The 21711-nt window shown below is 56.4% G+C and overlaps 1 protein-coding gene across 1 annotated transcript in view; it reads right to left on the reverse strand.

The window, feature by feature from the left end:
• Window positions 1-12633: 12633 nt before the first annotated feature.
• Window positions 12634-21711, reverse strand: part of SDC3 (syndecan 3) — a 37342-nt gene continuing 28264 nt past the window's right edge. Inside the window, exons 2-5 of the mRNA XM_069479685.1 lie at window positions 20734-20851; window positions 19465-20093; window positions 17335-17626; window positions 12634-16532 (exon numbers count right to left, since the gene is read on the reverse strand). Of these exons, the coding sequence (XP_069335786.1) occupies window positions 16366-16532; window positions 17335-17626; window positions 19465-20061 (1056 nt within the window). The 5' untranslated portion in view covers window positions 20062-20093; window positions 20734-20851 and the 3' untranslated portion in view covers window positions 12634-16365. The remainder of the gene's footprint in view (window positions 16533-17334; window positions 17627-19464; window positions 20094-20733; window positions 20852-21711) is intronic.

A 21711-nucleotide genomic window follows, 5' to 3' on the forward strand; every position in this document is an offset into this window, starting at 1 on the left:
CTGACACCATCCTACGCTTGCCAGAGATGAGAGCCAAGAAGTCCCCTTTTCACATGTTCTGCCTGGGTGTCTGTCACCTGCAACTAGAGGAGACCTGACTAACACAGTCCTCTTCTTCACTCTTCCTCCCATCTGTCCTTGCCCCTTCACTGTCTCCCACCCTGCACCCCCATAGGTGCCTCCCCCACACCCTGGGTGCAGCCTCCTGTACCCCTGACTCCTGCCCACTGCCCTCCCCCCCAGAGGGGCCTGTCCTGGGGCTCCGGGGCAGCTGAAGGCCAGATTTCGTGGGAGGCACCTCTGGGTTGTATTCAAGGCAGGAAGTCCTGGAAGAAAAGGGGATGGGGAGCAGCCAGGAGACAGCAGCGGCAGGCAGCCCGCAAGGCCTGACTTCCAGGCCTGGGTGAGGGACCCGGCCCTCCTCTGTTAGCAGGGTCAGAGGGAGCAGGCCAGCCCTGGGTCAGGCCTGGGTATCTCTGCCCCACTCCAAAACCTCAACCCCCTTTCTGGTCTCTGCACTCTGCAGCCAGAGCTTCCAAAATGCAAATCCGACAGTGTCACTCCCCCGCAGAACTCCACAGCTCTCTGTGCCCTAGGAGATAATAGCCTTTAGTCTGGCTATTAGCTAGGATATAGGTTGAGCTTCTAAAGCAGAGACCTAAAATAACCCTGGCTTAAAGAAGAGGGAATTATATTTATCCCTCATGTAATAATTCACACATAAACCATTCAGTGGCTGGTGCTCCTGCATATGGGAGACCCAGGTTCCTTCTGTCTTGTTGCTCATTATTCCCGGGCTGTTGCCCTCATTCATATGTCCAGGATGCAGCCACGTACACCTTCCCACCAGTGGCAAGGGGAAAGGTAGAGGGGAGAGCACGCCACCACCCTTTAAATGAACAACGCTGAAACTGCGGGCAAGACTTCTGCTTGCATCGTATTGGCCACATTGGTCACATGGCCCCACCTGGATGCAAAGGAGACTGGGAAATGTAGTCTTTCTTCCAGGCAGCCATGTCTTATTACCATGGAGGGAAGGGAGGACAGATATTACTGCACAGCCAGTAGTCTCTTGCACAGCCTGGCATTCATATCTTTGCGCATATGTGCACCTTCGCCTGCCTTCCCTTTTCTAGCTCCCGAGGGCCTGTTCACTTGTAAAGACTTAGCTCAGATGGCCCCAATTTTGGGAAGCCTTCCTTGACCACCACCGCCGCAGCCTGATTAAGGGTCTCTGTAAGGGTCTGTCTCCTACCCTAGGGTTTGGAAGCAACCCCAGGGCAGGGATTGCCACTAATCCAATTTTGTATCCCCCTGCCCGACACCAAGCCTGAAATGAGCGAATGACAAATGAATGAGAAAATGAACTATTTAAATTAACCGATAAATGATTATTGATTGAATACATGGTTCTGAGTCTGGGGAGTCACCTGTGCATTAACGGTGGGCTGATTAGGCAGGCAAGACGCCCCTGGGGGTCTCACCTCCACATATGCTGTTCCCTCTGCTGGAAATGCTCTTCCCCTTCTGGGACCATCTAGCTCCTGAGCCTCTCTCACTTCCTGAGAGACGCCTTCCCTGGCTCACTCCCCACTCCAACAGCACTGTCCCCCATTACACAGTCCCCCGTGCCCCCTCTGGAGCACTCAGAGCAACTGTAACTAAGTGATGTGCCACGCACTTGCGTGTCCATGAGACCAGAAGCTCCATGAGGACAGGGTCTGTCTCTCTCACCATCATGTCCCTAGAGCCTGGCCCAGTGCTGGACACACAGTAGCTGTCCAGGGAAAGTTAAATGAGAACCTGACTTCTTGGAATGTACCTAAAAGGGTTGACATTTGAGTCGGAGGAGGGCTAGGATAACATGTGCAGCATAAATGGGTAGGCGGCAGCCTCAGCTCTGCAGGGCAGGCGGCAGCAGGAGTCTGTGCCCAGAAGAAGGCCTGACTGAGGGGCCTATGGGGACGAGGGACAAGCAGAAAACTACGCACAAGCCTCTGATCACAGAGCCTGGGCACCGTCTGTGTATGGAGCATAACAGAGTGTTGGGAACCACACCTTCATCTTGACTGCTGGGGAGAGAGGCAAGTTACTTAACTACTCCGTGCCTCAGTTTCCCCATGGGGAAGGAGATAACAAGAGCATCTTCCTCATGGGATTGTTGTGAAGATTAAAGGGCTAATCCATGTAAAGTGCCAGGGCTTGGTCCACTGTAAATGTTTGCAGATAACATTAAGGGACAATGAAAATACTGGTGCTCAGGTCAGACAGACGCCTTGCTGAGCCTCAGTTTTTTTCATCTGTAAAGTGGGGGCACCAGTACTTAATCCCAGGGGCTTGGAAAGATGCAGTGAGATGAGGATGTGAGGGGCTTGGCACCGTGCCTGGCATCAGGGGATGCTCTCCCCTCCCCCGAGTGCAGATGGGAGAGAAGTGGGTGCCGAGAATGTCTGCCTGTCCCGCCCCGCCGCAGGCAGGAGCCTGGCCAAGGGGGAAGACCCCCTGGTGACTAATCTCATTAATGGTAATCATCACCCTGACGCTGGTTAATATAATAACGCTGGGCTCCCAGCCGCTGCCTGGCTCCAGCGCTGGCTCCGCGTGCCTCTCTCTCTGCCTGGCGGGGCGCACTGCAAACACTCATTACACTCCAGTCCCTGGGGAGGCCGCCAGGAGCAGCAGCTATTCCAGGCACACTGTTCAACTCCGGCTGCAGGCGCTGCTTTTAATAAGCAGCATCGCGCACTCGAGCACGCACACGCACAGGTGCTCACACACACGATTGTGCGGCGCTTTGCAAGGTCTCCGCTGACCACTAATAGTAGTCCCTCACGCTGATTGAGCCTTACGATCTAACAATGATCATGGACGCATATTAAATGCTTCCCACTGGCCGGCCGGGCACCGTTTTAAGTGTCCCGCTTGTATTAACCCATTTAATCTAAAAGGGTGTTCTTGGTTGTGCCCATTTCGCAGCTGAGGAAACTGAGGCACCTGAGATTATGGGACTGGCCCTGAATCACTGACCCATGGAGCGATTAGCTCTCCAAGTCCAGACTATCCCAGCGATTCCGGGGCCTGGTTCTCCCCACGGGCTCAGAGAAGTGATGCCGTCTGCTTAGGAAGACGCAGTCGGGGCTGCGGCTTCAGAGCCCGCCATGCCGCTTCCCAGGGACGGAAGCAGGGAGGGGAGTACTAGTCTGTTTCTTAAAATGGAGAAACAGAGGCCCAGGGAGATTAGAGACTTGCCCAAGTTCACACAGGGATTGAAGCAGAGGGCCGGGGCCTCTTCCTGCCTCCCACCCCCACCCCGCCAAGGAGCCGCAGAGGCCTCCGTCCCGCAGACCAGCTGCTCAGCCACAGGGGCGGTGGCATCAGAGGCCTCAGCCATGACATTCTGTGCGGCCACCTCCCAGCTGCATGTCCCTGGGCAAGTCACATCACCCCGGGGCCTGTGTGTCCTCGAAACAGGGGTAAGAGCTGACACCTAGGGAGCATTTACAATGTTCCAGGACTATTCTGTGTGTGCAATATGTCATTTTAATCTCACCACAACCCTAGAAGGAAGATATTACAGGTCTATGATTTTAAGATTCTGTTTTTATAAAACTCTGTGATTCCCACAGGGTCTGCTAGGTAAGATTCCAGGATCTTAGGATTCCACTAGTCTGGGATTCTCAGGTAGTAGAAGGTTCTATCAGTCCATAGACCGTAGGGTTAAAGGATTCAGCGAACGGTGATTCACCGGGCCTGGGGGCAAGAGGTAAAGTGTCAGCCCCCAGCAGCCTTGAAGGCCACCACTGCCGCCCCTGCCCCTGCCCCCTCCCTCGGCTGTGACATCAGGGCCAGGCGAAGCGGAACAACCTGTCTCTATGACATGGCCTTGAGTCCAGGCCCAGCGAGGACTGCCAGAGAGCTTGGTGGGTGACCGCGCAGACAAAGGGCTCTGTGGACGCCCCCGCCGCGCTGGCCGGGCTCGCACACAATGCAAGGACCTTTCGAGGCCGCACCCACCCCCTCTTCCCACAGCCACAGACACCCAGAAATGCAGCCGAGTTCAGTCTCTGTTCCGAGGCCCACGGAAAGTGGGGTGGGGGAACAGGACGCAGGGGCTCTTCGCTCCCTCGTGGCTGCCACCCATTGCAACCTCTCTACCTTTGCCCAAGCTGTTCCCCCTGCCTGGCACACCCTCTCCCTCTGTGAACCCTCCAAGGGCCCGCTTCAGTCCCACCTCCTCCAGGAAGGCCTTCCTGGTTACCTCTCTATGGTTTTCTTTTTCTGAAGTCCTATTGCGTGCCATTGGATACTAATGTGTGGCTCAGAGACGCCAATGTCTCCTTTCTTCTCCTGTCTGTCCTCCCTGCCACCAGAATGACCTTTCTGGAACACAAATGTGACCTTGTCACTCTCTTTCTATATTTCTAGGACTTTCAGATACGGTATTCAAAACTGTTCCCAACCCAGGTCCCATCGCTTCTGTCTGGCTTCAATTCCTGCCTCAAATCCGTACACCAAGGCTTGGCCAGGTGCCGTGGGCTCTGCCTTCCAGACAACATGGGCACCCAGAGAGCCCACCTGAGTCTGGAGCAGCTGGGACCTTGCCTCGGTCCCAAGATACAGACACTGAGGGTCCCCTCCCCCACCTCACTCTTCACACACACACACACACACACACAATAATTGCTTGTAAGGTAAACTCCGAGCCATTCCGCATGACATTCAAGGCCTTCTCTGACCCAGCCCAGCCACTCTCCCGCCCTCACCACCCCCCATGTACCTAACACTCCAGCCCCACTTGACTTCCATCCTTCCCCAGACATGCAGACAAGGGTGCTCTTCTCATTTTTGTCCCCTCGTGGGGAAATATTTTCCTCTCTTCTTTTCAGAAAACTCCTACACAGCCTGCAAAACTCAAATCAAATATTTCCTCTTTCGGGAAGCCCCAAAGTTAATTGTCTCTTCCTATGTCCTCCAAGAGACGTCGTCCATGCCCCTAGATCACTTCACATGTTGGATTCTGAACAACCATGCATCCCTCACGTCAAACAGAAGGGAGCAGATTTCTCTGGGCCTGTTAGGAACGGGGCGATGGTTACCAGACGCGCAGGGCTTTCTAAGAATCGAGACGATTGATTACAGCGTCAGTGATGCTTGTATTTGACAACTTCAGATTTACTTGGAAGCCTAAAAATAATGTCAAAGCTGTGCTTTGTATGTCACTTTTTCACTCTAGAAGCCTGTCTGTTTTATCTGTGGGAAGAGAGAGCATTATTTACTGTGTAGACCATATGCCCAATAGTTGTTAGAATGTGATTAAGTAAAACACAGCTTCCAGCAGATCAATGCAGACATAGGGCCGGCCCTTCCCTGCGACGTTCCCAGCGTCCCCAGGTGTCTGACTCCACGTCTGTACTCCCCACACCGGCGGTGAGCTCCCTCAGGGCCCCACCGCCGGGCCTGGTACCGCAGGCATTTGTCAGTATTGGGTGAAAACTAACAAACTGGAATGATCACACGGGCTCCAGGTCAGATTGCCTGGGTCCAAATCCTCACTCCGGGGGCCGGGCGTGGTGGCTCACACCTGTGATCCTAGCACTCTGGGAGGCTGAGGAGGGAGGATGGCTTGAGGTCAGGAGTTCGAGACCAGCCTGAGCAGGGGGATCCCTTGAGCCCAGGAGTTTGAGGTTGCTGTAAGCTAGGCTGATGCCACAGCACTCACTCTAGCCTGGGCAACAGAGCGAGACTCTGTCTCAAAAAAAAAAAAAAACAAAAAAACAAAAAAACAAGAAAACAAATCCTCACTCCGCCATGTGCTAGCTACGTTATTTTAATCACACTTTTCACATTTTAAAAAGATCTCTTTTTTCTCACCTGTAAAATGGGTATATTAATAATATCTATCTCATGGGGTTATTATGACATCTAATTGGAACACTGTATAAAAGGGGCCAGTGATAGAGCCTGGCCGATAGTAAACGCCCCATCCAAGTTCATTGTTGTTTTCATTACTGTGGGGTTGAATCCTGTGTTTACACTTAATCACAACAGGAATCCAGATCACCCCAGGCAGTGTTTACTGAGCACTTCCCGTGTACCTTGTATTCACTTACGTAAACCGTGACGACGCTATGAGATGGGAACTAGGATTACCCCCTTGTGTTTCCGTAAGAAGCCAGGCACGAGGGGTCCGATAACTGGCCTGAAATCACCTTGCCAGTGAGTAGAAGAGCCGGGATTCAGACCGGGGCAGCTTGGCCCCAGAGTGGGCCTTTTCGCTTGCGCACCACGAGGTTGGCCTCGAGAGAGCTGGGGCTGAGCCAGACTTGAAGGACAAGCCGAAGACGGGGTGCCCGTGGTGGGAAGGAGGACAGACAACTCCCCCCATTCCCTTCCCAACAGCCAATTCAGGGCTCTCCCGATGGCCTGGGTCCCTCTCGTGGGCCTCAGCCTCCTTCCACCCCGTTCTGTGTTCTCTCCCCGCCACCTCACCCAGCCAGCCAGCCTCCCTCAGGCCCTCCCTTCCCTCCATCCTCCTCTTCCTCAGGTCTAAGAGTTCATCCTGGCCAATGACTAACACTGTCTGGGATTTCCCGGGGGTGGGGGCGATGTTGGCATAGGGCTTTGAAGGACCCATAGGAGTTTGCCAGGAGAAGAAGGGTAGAGGGGAAGTCAAGGTCGACTGTACAGTTGTCTCACCTATACTCAGCCAGCTGGGAGTCTCTGTGCCTCAGTTTCCTCATCTGTAAACATGAGAGTAATGAATACCTACTATTTTCAGGGTTTTTGTAAAGATTAAATAATCTACTGCACATAAAATAATTTTATTTAATAAACACTCATGTAGCATTTGTTAAATACTACATATGGCATGGATTTACCATATGCCAGGCACTGTTCTAAACACCTCACACGTATTAAAAACCGTTTAGAATGTGGCCAGCACATGCTAAGTCCATACATGTGTTTTATGTTGCTATTATTACAGTCGTGCGCCACACAACACTTCAGTCAACCACAGACCACACGTACGATGGTGGTCCCATAAGATTATAATGGAGCTGAGAAGTTTCTATCACCTAGTGACACCATTGCTGTCATAACGTCATAGTGCAAACATTAGTCACATGATCGTGGTGATGCTGGTGTAAACAAACCTGCACTGCCAGCTGTATACAAGTCCAGCACATATAATTATGCACGGTCCATAATACTTGGTAATGATAATAAACGACAATGTTACTCTTTTATGTATTTACTATACTTCTTATCATTTACTCTAGAGTGTACTCCTTCTACTTATAAAAAAAGAAAGTTAACTATAAAACGGCCTCTGGCAGCTCCTTCAGGAGATATTCCAGAAGAAGGCCCTGTTGAAGAAAAAAAAATTTTTTGTCAATTTAGTGCAGCCTGAGCGTGCAGTGTTTATAAAGTCTGCAGGAGCGTCAGTAATGTCCTGGGCCTTCACATTCACTCACCACTCGCTCGCTCACCCAGAGCGACTTCCAGTCCTGCAAGCTCCATTCACGTCAGTGCCCCATACAGGTGTACTATTTTTTATCTTTTTTTTTTTTTTTTTTTTTTTTGAGACAGAGTCTCACTCTGTTGCCTGGACTAGAGTGAGTGCCGTGGCGTCAGTCTAGCTCACAGCAACCTCAAACTCCTGAGCTCAAGCGATCCTACTGCCTCAGCCTCCCGAGTAGCTGGGACTACAGGCACATGCCACCACGCCCAGCTAATTTTTTCTATATATGTTTTAGTTGCCTAGATAATTTCTTTCTATTTTTAGTAGAGACGGGGTCTCGCTCTTGCTCAGGCTGGTCTCGAACTCCCGACCTCGAGTGATCCACCCGCCTCGGCCTCCCAGAGTGCTAGGATTACAGGCGTGAGCCACCGCGCCCGGCCTATTTTTTATCTTTTATACTATATTTTTACCGTGCATTTCTATGTTTAGACACGTTTAGATACACACATATTTGCCACTGTATTACAATTGCCTACCGTACTCAGTACAGTAACGTGCTGGATGGGTTCGGCCTAGGAGCCACCGTCCAGGTGTGTGAGCGTTCACTCTATGCTGTTCACATGACAAAACTGCCCGAAGACACACTCCCCAGAAGGGACCCCCATTGTTAAGCCCGGCAAGACTATTGCGAATATCTCCGTTGTTAGTGTGTGCACCTGTTGTGTCAGTCATTGTGTTGGGCACTTAGATCTGCTTGCTCTTTGGGTCCCTGCAAATCTTCTCTGCAGCAATCGTCGCTGTGCCCATGACACAGAGGAGGAAGCCAAGGCTCAGGGGTTGAAGCGGCTTCCCCAGGACGGCCCAGGAAGAACCTGCTGCAGCTGACGGAGAACCAACACCTGGAACGCCCCCAACCCCATGCTCTCTCCCTACAGCATGCCATGGCTGGGAAGAGCCTGTGTCAACATTTCCAGCAAGACAAGATAAGGTCTAGACTTGGCCAGAGCCTTGAAAATGGGGGGTGGGTGGGGCTGGAGGGTGATGACGGAATCCAGCGTCCTTCAAAGTGGGCAGAGGGAGCCGGAGCAGCCCACCTCCCGGCACTGGTCCCACCTCCCGGCACTGGTCCCACCTCCCGGCACTGGTGCGGACACAAGCGGGGTCAGGGCTGCCCCGGGAGCTGTAACTCACTGCTCCCTGCAGGGGCCACTTTTGTTACTCTCCCTGGCAAAAGGCAGACACCTCTGGGGGACGGAAACAGCCGAAGCCGTGTCAGTCACTACAATTTCATGTGAATTATTTCAGCGGAGCCTTGCAGGAGAGTCACTTTGCGTAACAGGGGTTGCGGGCAGAGCAAAGGCCCACGAAGGTGCTGACCGTCTGGAAGTGGATGACATAAAGCCAAGGAAAATAGGGTATTTCAGGAGCTCACAGTGGGGGCAGGGGCTGGGGGAGTGGCAAGGGCCCCGGACTTGGAGCCCGAGGACCCAGCTCTGCATTTAGCAGGGGTGCGACCTCAGGTAGCTGCAAGGCCCCTCGGGGAATCAACTTCTTTTGTTTCGTAACACTTCAGTATGGAGAATTTAAAACACGAACCTAGAGGGACAGAATAATATAATGAAGCCCCATGTGCCCATTTCTCAGCTTCTACAGTTCTCAGCTCGAGCCACGTGACTTCCCCTGTGCCTCACTCCTTCCCCCCATGCGATTCCGAAGCCAATCCCAGACCCTGTCCCTGCACCTGCAGATGCTTCCGTTTGTATCTCCAAAAGATAAAGACTCCTTTTAAAGACAACATAACTACAGGGCTCTTCCCACATCTAAGAGCATTGACAATGATTCCTTAATAACAAACGTTCTCAGCGTTCAGATTTCCACTTGCCCCATAACTGGCATTTTTAAAATATATTTTGTTTGAATCAAGATCTGAATCAGGTTCCAACATGGATTAGTTAACATGTCTTTTAAGCTTATCTATAAATTCTCCATCTCTGTCTTTTTTTCTTCCTCAGACTTTATTTATTAAAGAAACTTGTCCTATAGAGTGTCCCACGGTATGGATTTTGCCGACAGCATCAATGTCTTTATCTGTAACATGGGGCTAACAATTGTCCCCCAGAGTTAGATGAGACAATGTCTATGAATGAGCACTGACGATTGAAAGGCGCCCAACAAATGCCATGTGTTGATACGTCTTTGACCTTTCAGTGATACCCGAGCACTTCTGTCGTCCGGATGATACAACTGGGGCTCAGAGGAGCCTAGTAACCTTCCCATGCTCACACAGCCAGCTGACGGTAGGATGGGGGAACCCCAGCGGGGTCTGGAGGGAGCCGTGAGTTCAGGCAGACCTGGCTTGAATCCCATTTTTCTAGGGCCTTGGGTTTCTGCCATTTGAGACTCAGTTTCTTCATTTGCAAAAGCAGGCCGGGAGGCCAGACCTGCGTGGGGCCGAAATGAGCCGATGTGAGAAGAGCTCTCGGGGTACCTGGCATAGGGTCTCCCCATCCCTTTGGTGTCTGCTCTCCGGCCCTAATACCCCTGTCCCCACATCAGGCCCAGCCTCCTCCCCTGCTGAGCGGGGATGAGGCTCAGCCCCTGCGGAGACAAACCTGGATCCTGGGGCTGCCCCAGGCCCACCCTCAGGCCGGCAGAGACAGGGTGGGCGGCAGGAAGCTGAGCACACTCTGTTCTCAGGGCAGCCTGGGCCGGCAGCTGTGACCTCTTGGGCGGCAGGAAACAATCAGCTATTCTTCCTCCTTCCCCCTCCATTTTGTCGCTCACCCCTGGGCGCAGGGGCCCAGGGGAAATGCTCCGGCTCCCCGCAGTGCCCAGCCCGCTGTGCGGCCCCAGTGCATGGTTGGAATGTATGGTGTCCAGGCTCTAACCAGCCTAAGCCTAAGTCACTGTTCCCAGCAGAGGTGACACTGATAGTTTGATTTCTACCCGGGTTCAGCGTCATTTACTCATTCGAAACAGCCTGCGGGGGCCCTGCAAATAATGGTAACAATAATGACAGCAACAACAGCAGTAATAATGGCCCACATTTGTACAGCTCCCACCCTTCGCTGCAATGGAATGTGTGAGGCAGGTACTATCATTGTCCCCATTTTACAGGTGAGGAAACTGAGCACTGAGAGATTGAACAACTCACCCAAGGCCACATGGCTGGTCAGTGGCGGAGCTGGGATTTGAATAAAGGTTTGCCAGGTAAAAAGGTGACACTGCAAAAGAGGAATTAAATCCAGCTGCCCATGGCCACACATGCCAAGCGTCCCGCCAGCTGCTTTCAATAGATTATCTCAGTGACTCCTCACAGTAGCCTCCAAATAGCAACCTTATTGTCCCATTTGCATCTGAGGAAACCGAGGCTCAGAGAGGTGGAGCAATGTGCCCAAGCACACACAGCTGAGTCTGCCTGAATCCACGACTCTTCCAAGCTGAGAATAAAATCACATCACTAGAACTCGAGAGAGAAAGGGAGGCTGGGTGCGGAGGCTCACACCTGTAATCCCAGCACTTTGGGAGGCTGAGGCAGGAAGATCACTTGAGGTCAGGGTTGGAGGCTGCAGTGAGCTATGATGACACCACTGCACTCTAGCCTGGGTGACAGAGTGAGACCTTGTCCCAAAAGAGAGAGAGAGAGAGAGAGAGAGAGAAGGTGACAGGGAGGATGACCTTCTGAAAGCTTCCTGGTGGATAGCCATGCACAGTTGGCTTTGAATCTTGGGAACCCAGCCCCTCACATCCCAGCAGGCCTCTCTCTGGACCTCCCAGTGGCAGGTCTGGCCCCATCACCCCATTGTATAGCTGTGCAGACTGAGGCTCCGAGGTGTCAAGCTGTCTGTGGTCCCACAGTGAGGCCCAGGCCTCAGGGCTCTGACCCTGAATGGCCTAGCTGTGAGGGGGCCCCTGGAGGCAGGGTTTGGAGGCGGTGGCTGAAGAAGAAAGACACCCCCCCAAGACCAGTGTCATAACAGCCAGAAAGCTAGTTATTGCCTATCTCTTCAACAGACCATCTGCGCTCTGCGGGCAGGGGCTGCGTCTGCTGGCGACCCTCGTCTCCCGGTTCCAAGCACAGGGCCAGACACAGAGTGGACACTCAAGAAACTTTATTGGAAGGAAGGAGGGAGGGGAGGACGGAGGGAGGGAGGGCTGGGGGGGATCATGCAGCAAGTCCACAGGCCTCAGGCTCCAACCCACCCCAGGACCACCGGGACCCTGTGTGAGTACATTTTAAGAGGAAGAAATTTCTAGAAGAATATTTGTGGGACATGAGAGGTTTCCCTTGGAGGAGGGGAGTCTGTGGCCACGACACTCATGCCTAAGGGCTGTCCCACTGCAGGGGCAGAACCACCCCCCACGCCCCCTGCGCAGCGTGAGTGCCAGAGCTGGGCAGCTCTGCAGACACGGCCTCCGCTGTGGTCAGGGACTTCGAGCAGGCAGCGGCCCCTGCAGTCAGGCTGCTCCCAGCGCCTGGCATGGGCTGGGAAAGGCAGTTTCTACACCAAGGAGGGGTCCAGGCCTGGCTCTGAGGCCCCCCCCAGCTCTGTGACCTGTGATCGCAGGACAGGGTCTGTGATTCTGGGCCATGGAACCTCTCCCATCCCGTGGTTCCATCCTGTTCCGTCACCAAACGCCCCGTGAGCTGTGTCAGCTGCACCGGGCACTGTGCTGAGTGTTTTTCCTCACCACAGTCCATGTAGGCCATGTTATCCCATTTGACAGGTGGGAAAACTGAGGCTCAGAGAGGCCACGTGGCTTTTCCAGAGTCAGCGCTAAGACATGTCAACAGCTGGACACGGAAACAGGCCTGACAGACCTCAAGGTCGTTCCGTCCCAGTTTGATTCTGCTCTCCTATGGCCCCGAGATTCTCTCTTTGTGGCTTAAAACCAGAGTTCTTCCCCTGGGGGTGAACCGCAGGCCTCCTCCCACCACCGCTGGGCCCGGCCCAACCACGGCCCATCCTGGCCCTACCGCAGTCGGCTCCGTGGTTTCCCGGACACTCTCACCCGCTGGCAGCGGTCACCATAATGGTTCCCGAGAGGCTGGTGGTGGATTTTCCCTGCGTGGTTCTCAGTTTCTTTGAAAAGGGGAAGGTGGCGGGGGCCCAAGGTGGGACCGCAGGCTGTATTTATCTCACACTCTGGCCACAGTGCATCATTTCAGCTTAATTTTATTTCCTCTTATAAATGGGCACAGCACGGGAAATGTTAAAAAAACAAACAAACAAAAAACAACAGAACCAAGAAAACCCAGTTCCTTCTCAAGGCTGGGACAGGTGAGTACCCACAGCGGGACAGGTGCCTTGGTCTCTTTTTCCCCACTGTCTTTTCCCTCCGCTTTTCCTTATTTAAAGTTTTGGCCGTGAACTCAGGTACGGTTAATAAACAGGTTACAGGGGAGGGAAGGGCAGGGAAGGCCGGGAGGAGGGAAGGACAGACTCCCCCCAGCCCAGGCCGGGTCTCGGAGGGCTCTGTACAGGAGAGGACTCACGGGGTCGGGGGGACACTGTCTTCAGGGGCTCTCTGGAGCCACGCTGCCTACAAGAAATATGTACATGCATTCACCACGCTGAGGCCAGATGCACTGAGGTGCCCGGTGGGCACCTGGGGGATGCTGGGGCCGTCAGCCCTCAGATGGCGACTCCCGGAGCCCAGTCCTGGCGTCTCTAAGTCTGTACACAGTCTGTGGGCTTCTATTTACAGGCAGGAGGCCTGGGAGGCAAGTCCAGGGCTGTGGCTGTCAGAAGAAATCCAGGAGGACGAGGAAGAGGCCACTCCTGCCCTGGGAGGCCAAGATAGGTCTGCTCCCTGTGCCCAACGGCCCCACCTGGAGGCCTGACGGGCGGCTCTGCCAACCCCAGGGGGGTCTGGCCTGAGCACCCTAAGCCCTGCCCGCAGGCCTGCCCAGCCCCGCCCTGGCTGCCACCCATATTCCTCCAGTGACTAAAGGGACCAGCCTTTCAGGCAAGGTCCCCATCTGGCCCCTGGAGACAGGGGGTGGGCCCAGCCCCCAACTCTCTAGGCCCCAGCCTGCCATGTGCTCTCTGGCAGCCAAGGCCCCAGGGAGGCCCCTCCAGCCACACAAGCTTCCCCTCATTTGGAATTTGTAGTGCTTCCCGAAAATGCCAGGGCCCACAGCACACCCTGCCCAGTAGCCCCGGGGTGCGTGCGGACCCACGTGCGCCAGCCCCGCACGCGTCCCACCACAGGCGGGAGGGCAGGAGGGCCCTGCGCCCACATTGCACTCAGAGAGCACTAGCCTGTCCTTTTGGCCCAATTGGCTCTCAGATGGCCTTGCCCCGGCCAGGCTGGCCGAATGGGATTTGGGCTGGGCAAACTGTTAAACTTCATGAGGACACAACCCGGATAAGGCCTTGGGTCCAGGGCCCCACGAACAAGGAACTCAGCCTCTTCTCTCAAATGCTAAGGACACAGAGAAGAGAGGCCAGTGGCAGGAAGCCAAGCCCCAAGCCCCAAGCCAGAAGCCAGCCCAAGGCTATGAGGAGTCAGCCTGCCGGGGCCACCCCACCACGGGCTCTAGCCCTGTGCAGACGCTGCACCCACTGCTGGGTCTCCCACCCCAGTGCCAGCGGCCAGGGGCCCAGACCCCCTCTCCACTACCTCCCTGGTTTCTCAGCCTCGGCCTACCCAGGTCTCCGCACCAGAGCTGCTGTACCCTGCTCCCCAGGGACGACTGAGGCCGAGCCCCCTGCGCATCTTGGGGCACAGGATGGCCCCCACTCCCGCCGGTCCTCCAAGGTGGGACCAGCTGGCTTCCTCACAAGGCTCCAGGCACTGCCGAGGGGAGCTCTGGGTCTGGACGCTGGAGCCTGGCCTGGAAGTAGGACCCCTGGTTTGTGGAACAGCCCCCCAGAACCTGGCCCTGGCTGCCTCGGCGCCCCCACGCTCACCCTGCAGAAACCGCTGCCAGGGAGTCTCAAAAAGGGAACAGAAATAAAACCTGCCTTCCTGACTTGCATCTGGGCTGCAGCTGAGGGGTGGTGTGAGCGCCAGCCAATCACAACTCACGCCATGTCCCTTTGGCTCCACGAGCCCCGCCAAGCACACCCCACAAAAGGAGATTTGTGGCCCCACATTTAAAACACCTATGGAAATGGCCCCACTTGCCAGGGTAACAAAGGAGGGGAAGGCTGGGCCCGGACACCTCCCACTGTCACCGGGCCTAATCCCTCAAACCCTGCACAGCTGCTTCCAGCTGTGGGCCCCTCCAGCTGCAGCCAACTGCCAAGCTGTTTGGCCAAACAGAGGGTAGCTGTCCACGGGGAGGGCCCCAGGGCAGGGGGTGGGGGACTGAGGTTGGCCTGGCCAGGCAGAGGGTGCAGAGGGCATGGGCAGAGGGCCCGCCCTCACAGGCACTTTGGGGACTTGTGTCCCGGGAGGCAGTCAGCCCCCTAGCTCAGAGCAGGAAGGGGACACAGGGACACTAGGAGCCTGACCACATGCCCCTCCCCACTCAGGGCCTTTGGTCCTGAGACCCAAGCACCCCCCACAGCCTGGGGCCAAGTTTCAGGAACCAATCCCTTCTTTCCCCAGGCTCAGAGAGGCCCCAGGCTCCCAGCTGGTGGGGACCTGGCTTCGAGCCTCCCCTTTTGTGAGCTACAGGGGGGAGGGAAGAAGGCAGGGGTGAGGCCAGGCCCGCCCGGCATGCACCGCCCTGAGAGGGCTTGCGGCCTCACATTTCACTCCAGGAAAGGCAAGGGCCCACCTCCTTCCCTCCAGTGTTGAGAATATGGTCCTGTGCGGTGCATCCACGTGGGATTGTGTGTGACACGGGGCAGGGTTGGTGGCTGTGTGGTTGGTGTGGGTGCCATGGCGTGGGACTAAGTGTGATGGGGCAACGCAAGGTGACCCAATATGGGCTGATTGTTCCGACTTGATTCCACCCTCCCAATGAGCCTGAAAGCTGGAGACGTGTGTGGTACCAGAGTGCGTGTGTACTAGGGGTGGAGGGAGGCTACACTGTCACTGTTAGGTGACCATGACTACTGACTTGCATTGTAGTAAGTGTCCAGGGATGTAAGCAACACACGAAGATAAACATCTTTGGAAGAATATGTGTTTCTGTGATATGTCTTGACTGGCTGAGTGTTCAGGACTGTGTACGATTTTGTCATTTCATGCTTTTGTCTTGTGTATGACTGTGACAATATGTGTGACAGTGGGTGATGGTGTCTGTGCAGAGTCCCCTCACAGGAGGAATATCAGAGCAGCCCCTTCTCGACAGTGGCTACCCTAGCACTCTCAAGAAGCTGTTTCCTCAGGAGAAGACGCAGAAAGAGGTGAAGCCTGGGGCGCACGTGCACTTGGCGGGGGACAGGGAGAATTATTCAACGCCAGAGAGGCCAGGACAAAACAGGCTGGCAACAGGGACATCCTCTCACTCAGGCAGAGAGGCCCTGGGACAGGAGTGAGAGGGTGCAGTATCTAGATGATTTCAAGGGCTGAGTTTGCCAAATGTTTGTCCTAGAAACCAGCCTGAGTGCCTCTCTGCCCTAAAAGGGAGACCTCAGAAAGCCCTGTGGTGGCCAGGTTGGGGCTCAGGCCCATCTCAAGCCCCATACTTTCTTCCACCAGCCGATTAGGAGCTTCCTTCCTCCTATCCATCTGACATGAGGTCCCAAAGCCCCAGGCTGGTGTGGAGGAGGAGACAAGAGATGAGCTCATAAGGGCACAGTCTGGGGCAGATGGCCATGCCCTTTGTTCCTCAAGGAAGATCTGTGTGATGCTGGCAGCCTGGTCGGGCGTTGGGAGGGAGGGCAGAGAAGAACTGGGGCCAGGCTCTCTCCCAGGCCCAGTTCCCAGCCCGGGCTGGTGGGGCCAGGCTGGGGACTGGACAGAGGGCAATGTTGAAGCTGCAGGGAGGCACTGTGGCTCCGCTAGGCATAGAACTCCTCCTGCTTGTCAGGCTTCTGGTATGTGACGCTCGCCTGCTTGGGCTCCTCCAGCGTGTAGCTGCCCTCATCCTTCTTCTTCATGCGGTAGATGAGCAGTGTGACCAAGAAGGCGGCGAAGAGGGCGCCCACCACCCCGCCCACAATGACAGCTGTGGAGGAAGAGAGTAGAGGTCAGGGCCCAGAGGCAGGATGGAACCAGGGCAGAGGGCCTTGGGGCTTTGGACAGGGAGTCCTGAATCTAAGTTAGAGTCAACAGCACTACCACCAGCACCAGCTACTGTTAACAGGCCTCCCTGGCTCCATTCTAATCACCTACCACACTCTAACTCACTGAATCCTCACACCAGCCCTATGAAGGAGCTGCTAAGGTCTTCATTGAATTTAAGATGCCATCAGTGGTAAGATGCTCCAGTATTTTATAACCACTAGGAAAGAAAAAAATTCCACCAACTAAACTACACAACATGTCCCAATTACAGAAGAGTTAACATATGAACAGAGGTGCAGCTTAGAACTGACTATGGGCAAAATGACTGCCCATTCTACAGATGAACAGGAGGAAGACTGGAGAGGTGAAGTTCCTTGCCTGGGGTCACACTGTTCCTAAGTGGGGAGACAGGATTTGGACCAAGAGGCCACAGCCTCTTTAAGAGAGGTGACCAGGGTAGGTCCACAGGGACTGGGGTCAAGGGTGGGGGAGGTCAAGCTAAAGGATGGGCCAGAGATTAGTATCCAGGAAATACAGTCCCAGGGGGGCAGCTGGCATGGCCCAGGAAAGCAGGGGTCAAAGTCAGAGCCCAAGGAGGGGTTAGAGGGCACAGAGCAAGGTGCCAGAGATGGAGATGAAGCAGGGTCACACTTTGGGAAGGGGAAAGGGCAAAGGAGAAACCGCCTCACTCTGGGCTACCCCACCCCACCCCCATTCCTACGTGGCCCAGACCCAGGCCTCACCTACGAGCACCTCCTTCCGCTCCAGGATGCTCTTCTGCGGCAGCTGAGCAGCTGAGCTGCCAGAGTCGATGGCATTGTCCAGGAGACCAGGGCCTGGGCGGGCACCCTTGGGCAGCGTCCCGGGTGGAGGTGACGGCTTGGCTGCAGCCCCTCCTACAGCCACCACCTCATTGGCTGTGTCTGGCTGTGTGGTCTCTTCTTCTGGCAGCTCAAAGTCTCCACTGGGCCCCCCGCTCACCGGCACCTCTGGCTCACCCCGGGTCGTGGTCAGGAAGGACTCCGGAGTTGGGGTCTGCAGAGAGTGTGGCGTGAGCCCAAGAGTCAGGGCCCAGCACCTCGGGCGCAAGGCAGTGGCACACACACACAAGCCCACTACTCGCATCCCACCGCCCCAGGGGCACTAACACTAAGCACTCACTGTGCACCAGGCACTGTGCTAAACACCATCCCCACAGAGGCGGCAGCAGTACCCCTGCCCCTCTGAGCAGAGGCGGCTCAGAAGTTAGGCGACCTGCCCAAGGATGCACAGCTAGTAGGTGGTAGAGGCAGAACCAAAGTCAAGTTCTACCCGACTCCAGGGTCTGTGTTCCCAACCACACTACTACACTTCTGTTCTCACTCCAGCCACATCCTGTCCCCATCACACCCCTCCAGCTGCCTTAGTGACAATCCTGGGGGATCCCTGTCAAAGGGACGCTGGGTGCAACTGCTATGGACTTGGTCCTGGCCCGGCCCTCATGCCTGCAGCAGAGATGAGCCCTGGAGCCTGGAGGCCTGTCCAAGAGCACAGCGTGCGATGTGCCCACTCTGCACTGCAGGGCAGGTGTCCCTGGAATCAGCAGTGACTGTGAATCGAACCCCAGCTGCACTTGTGCCACATGGAGGCAGGACCAGAGCTGTGGGAGCCCTCAGGGCAGGGGTGTGGCTACTTCACAGGTGGGCGTGGACAGGGTGGGCAGAGTCCAGGCTGAGAAGAGGCTGCACCAGCGACCTGGGCTCCGTGCCCTGTCATTGTTTACTCTTCCTGCTTGGCCAAGTCTCTGCGACAACACCAGGCTTGCCCCAGCTGCTTGAGGAGCTGAGGGAAGGGCCCGTGTCCTGCCAGGACTGGCTGGGGAGTCAGAGGGACTGACACTGTGCCACAGGCAGCTCCAAGGACTGAGGGCCTCCCCGATGAGGCCAGCTGCAAGGCCCTGGCACCCCAGTCAAGCTCACCACCGCCCTCCTCGGCTGGTGCGCCCAGCAGGGGCCGGACCGCGGCTCCCATTGCTGGACCCACCACAATATCTCAAACACACACACACGCCCTGGCCCTACAAGACTGCCCGGCCTCTGGCACCAACTGCCGGGGTTCAAATCCTGACTGCCATTGTGGCTGTGAAGCCCCGGAAACTGGCTGCCCCTCCCGGCGCGCAGGCGCCTCGTCTAGCAGACGGGATGACCACGGTGCCGAGGCTCACGTGAGGGCCGGAGGTGACACATGCAAAGGCCAGGGGTGACACCCAGGCGGCACTCACGGGGGAGCCGAGGTTATTCTTCTCACACACCCGCTCTGGACCACCCTCAGACCAATCATAATAATAACCACGAGGACAACAATGACAACAGTGACAATGGCTGAGCGTTTGGATTTTCACTGTCGCCAGACACTGTTCTAAGCACTTGGGATACGCCAGGATTTTCCCCTTTTCACAGGTAAGGAAACGGAGGCAGAGGAAGGACCAGGGACATGCCTGAAGTTGCACGGTAGGGAGTGGTGGCAGAAGGATTCGAATCCCGCCGCCGGGGTTCTGATCCACACTCTTAACAAGAAGCCGCAGGCTCCGGCCCCCATCACCAGCAGCCACAGTCACCCAGTTCCTTCCCCACGATGCCCTGTCCCGACATTAAGACCCAACCACCCCAGCCCTGGCTTTCTGTCCCTCTTCCCTCCCCACCCATCTGCATCTCTGTCCCCATCCTGTGACGCACACCCAGCCTTGGTCCTCTGGCCACAGCCCCTCTCGCTCCCACCCCTGTCTGGCTCGACTCTAGAAACACCCAGGCCTCACCCCTGCCAAGCTCCATCCCCCGCAGCCCCTGACCCTCCCTCCGTTGCCCTCCCTCCCTGCCCCATCCCCACACTCTCACCTGAGCCACCTCCGTGGGTCCAGGGGCAGTGGTCCCCAAGGGCAGTGTGCTCCGTTCAGGGGCGTCAGGCTCCTGGGTCACAGCTGGCCTAGGAAGTGCTCTTGGCCGGGAGGTAGCTGTGCTGACCAGCCTGGGCGTGGGGGCCTCGGTGTCCAAGACAGCCACCGTGGTGGGAGGGGAGGGCGCCTCGGGGGTGGTGGCCCGGGCTGTGGCTGCCGTGGTCAGTGGAAGAGGCAGAAGCCTCTGTAAGCCGGTGGTCCTTATGACGGCAGTGGTGGCCGTGGAAGGGGGTGCCGCAGGAGTGCTGAGGGTGGCAGTGGCCACTGTGGCAGGCACTGTGGCCACAGTTGGGGCACCTGTGGTCGTGGCCCCTGTGGTCATGGCAGTAGTGGTGGCCGTGGTGGTGGCGACGGTGGTGGCTCTCTGGCTGGGCTCTTCCGGGATGTCTGTCACCACCAGCGGGCTGGTGGCTGGCTCCAGGGTGGGGCGCTCAGAGGGGAGCTCTTCAAACGGAGTGCCCACGGGCTGGATGTCCGTGGTAGGCAGCACAGCGGGCGTGGTGGGCACTGCCAGGGCCACATCTGGGCTGAACCGCATGGCTGTCTCGATGCCTGACTCCTGCTCGAAGTCTGGGGGGGTGGGGGAGAGGGAGAGAGCTAGGGAGCTGGGTGGTTGTGAGGGGCGGGAGGATCCCAGGTAAGCCACGGCCACCAAGACAGGGGCTCCCAGCCCCCTCTCGTTGCCCGACTTTCCCAGAAACAGAAGGGGTGTCACAGCTGGGTGTGTGCTGGTGTGGGGGGCTACACTGCCAACAGGCTGTCGTGGGAGGGAGGTGGGGGTTGGTGAACGTTGCCCTGCCCTTGGCCACAGCTGATTGGACCGGAGGGGGTCAGCTGACCCAAGCTGGGCCAATCAAACGGTCTGCTGGGTGCCTTTGCCTCCCAGAGGTGGCTGCTAAGTTCCTGGGTTACTGAGGGGCATCTGCCTTTCCCGACAGAGGCCGGAGGGCAGAGTCTGCGGGGCTGCAGACAGCCAAGCAGTGCCCGCAGAGACTCAGAGACAGGGACCCTGGGGAGCTGGGGGGCCAGGCTCTGGCCGCCCAGGCCTGGCTCCATTCCCAGGAGGATGTCCCACCCTTCCTGCGCTTGGGGTCCCTGAGATGTCCCTGCCTGACCGCCACACAACACACCCCTGCCTCTGCCGGAGCAAGCCTGGGGATCAGAGTAGGGGCTGCACGCAGACTGGCCGCTGCTGACAGGGGGTACTTACAGCCCGAGCCCGACCCCGAGTAGAGGTCATCCAGCTCATCATCCGGAAAGGAGTCATCGTCCCCGGAGCCCTCAAGGTCCACAGGCCTCTCAAAGTTCTCGCTGCGCCAGCGCTGAGCCTGGGAAGGTAGAGACACAGCGGTCAGCCCCAGCCCAGCAGCCTGGACCCATCCAGAGGGACAACAGATGTGCTCAGGGGCCACAGACGGCTGGGTACCAACCAGATGACCACTGCCCACCCACTCCGGGGCTGAGGGTCCCCAGTGGGTCCCTCAGCCACCACTGGGGACCCCCTGTTGCTCTGTGTAGCAGAACCAGGTTTAGAGCCGGCCAGAGTGCAGGATTTGAGTCCTGGCTCTGTCGCTTACTAAACGTGGGACCCGGGGCAAGTTATTTAATCTCTTCATACCTCAGTCTACTCGTTTGTAAAACAAGTGAAGAACACCGGCCTTGCTGGGCTGGGAGTGTGCAGTGTGCAAACTCACAAGCAGTACTGGCGGCACCCTGGTATGCAGCAGGGGCTCAGCCCTCCCGGGCACTCTCCGCATGGCCAGCGTCATCGGCCCCACTCACAAATGCCTTTCACAGACAAGATCCCACTGAGTCCTCAGGACAGGTGTCATGGGAGGGGGATATGAAGATCACCAGCCCATTCCATGGATGAGAGAACTGAGGCCCACTTGCCCCAGGTCACCAAAGAGCAGGTGATATGACGAGATCCAACCTCTGCTTGGGACCCGAGTCTCCCATTTCAAAGTACTATCAGATAGACATGGTGCTGGGGGGCTTGGTGGTGGGAGGTGGGGGCAAGTGCCTGGCATGGGGGAGGGAGAAGGGGGTGCAGGCTCCAGCAAAACAAGTCAGTCCCTGCCCTACTTACCCCAAAGAATCTCAAAGCCCAGAGTCAGCTCAGAGCCTGTACACTACTTCCACTGCTGTTGTGAGGGTCTCTGGGGGGTTAGGAGGGGGCGAGAGGGCT

Source organism: Eulemur rufifrons, chromosome 8 (genome assembly GCF_041146395.1).
Source record: "Eulemur rufifrons isolate Redbay chromosome 8, OSU_ERuf_1, whole genome shotgun sequence".
In the NCBI taxonomy this organism is placed as follows: Eukaryota; Metazoa; Chordata; class Mammalia; order Primates; family Lemuridae; genus Eulemur; species Eulemur rufifrons.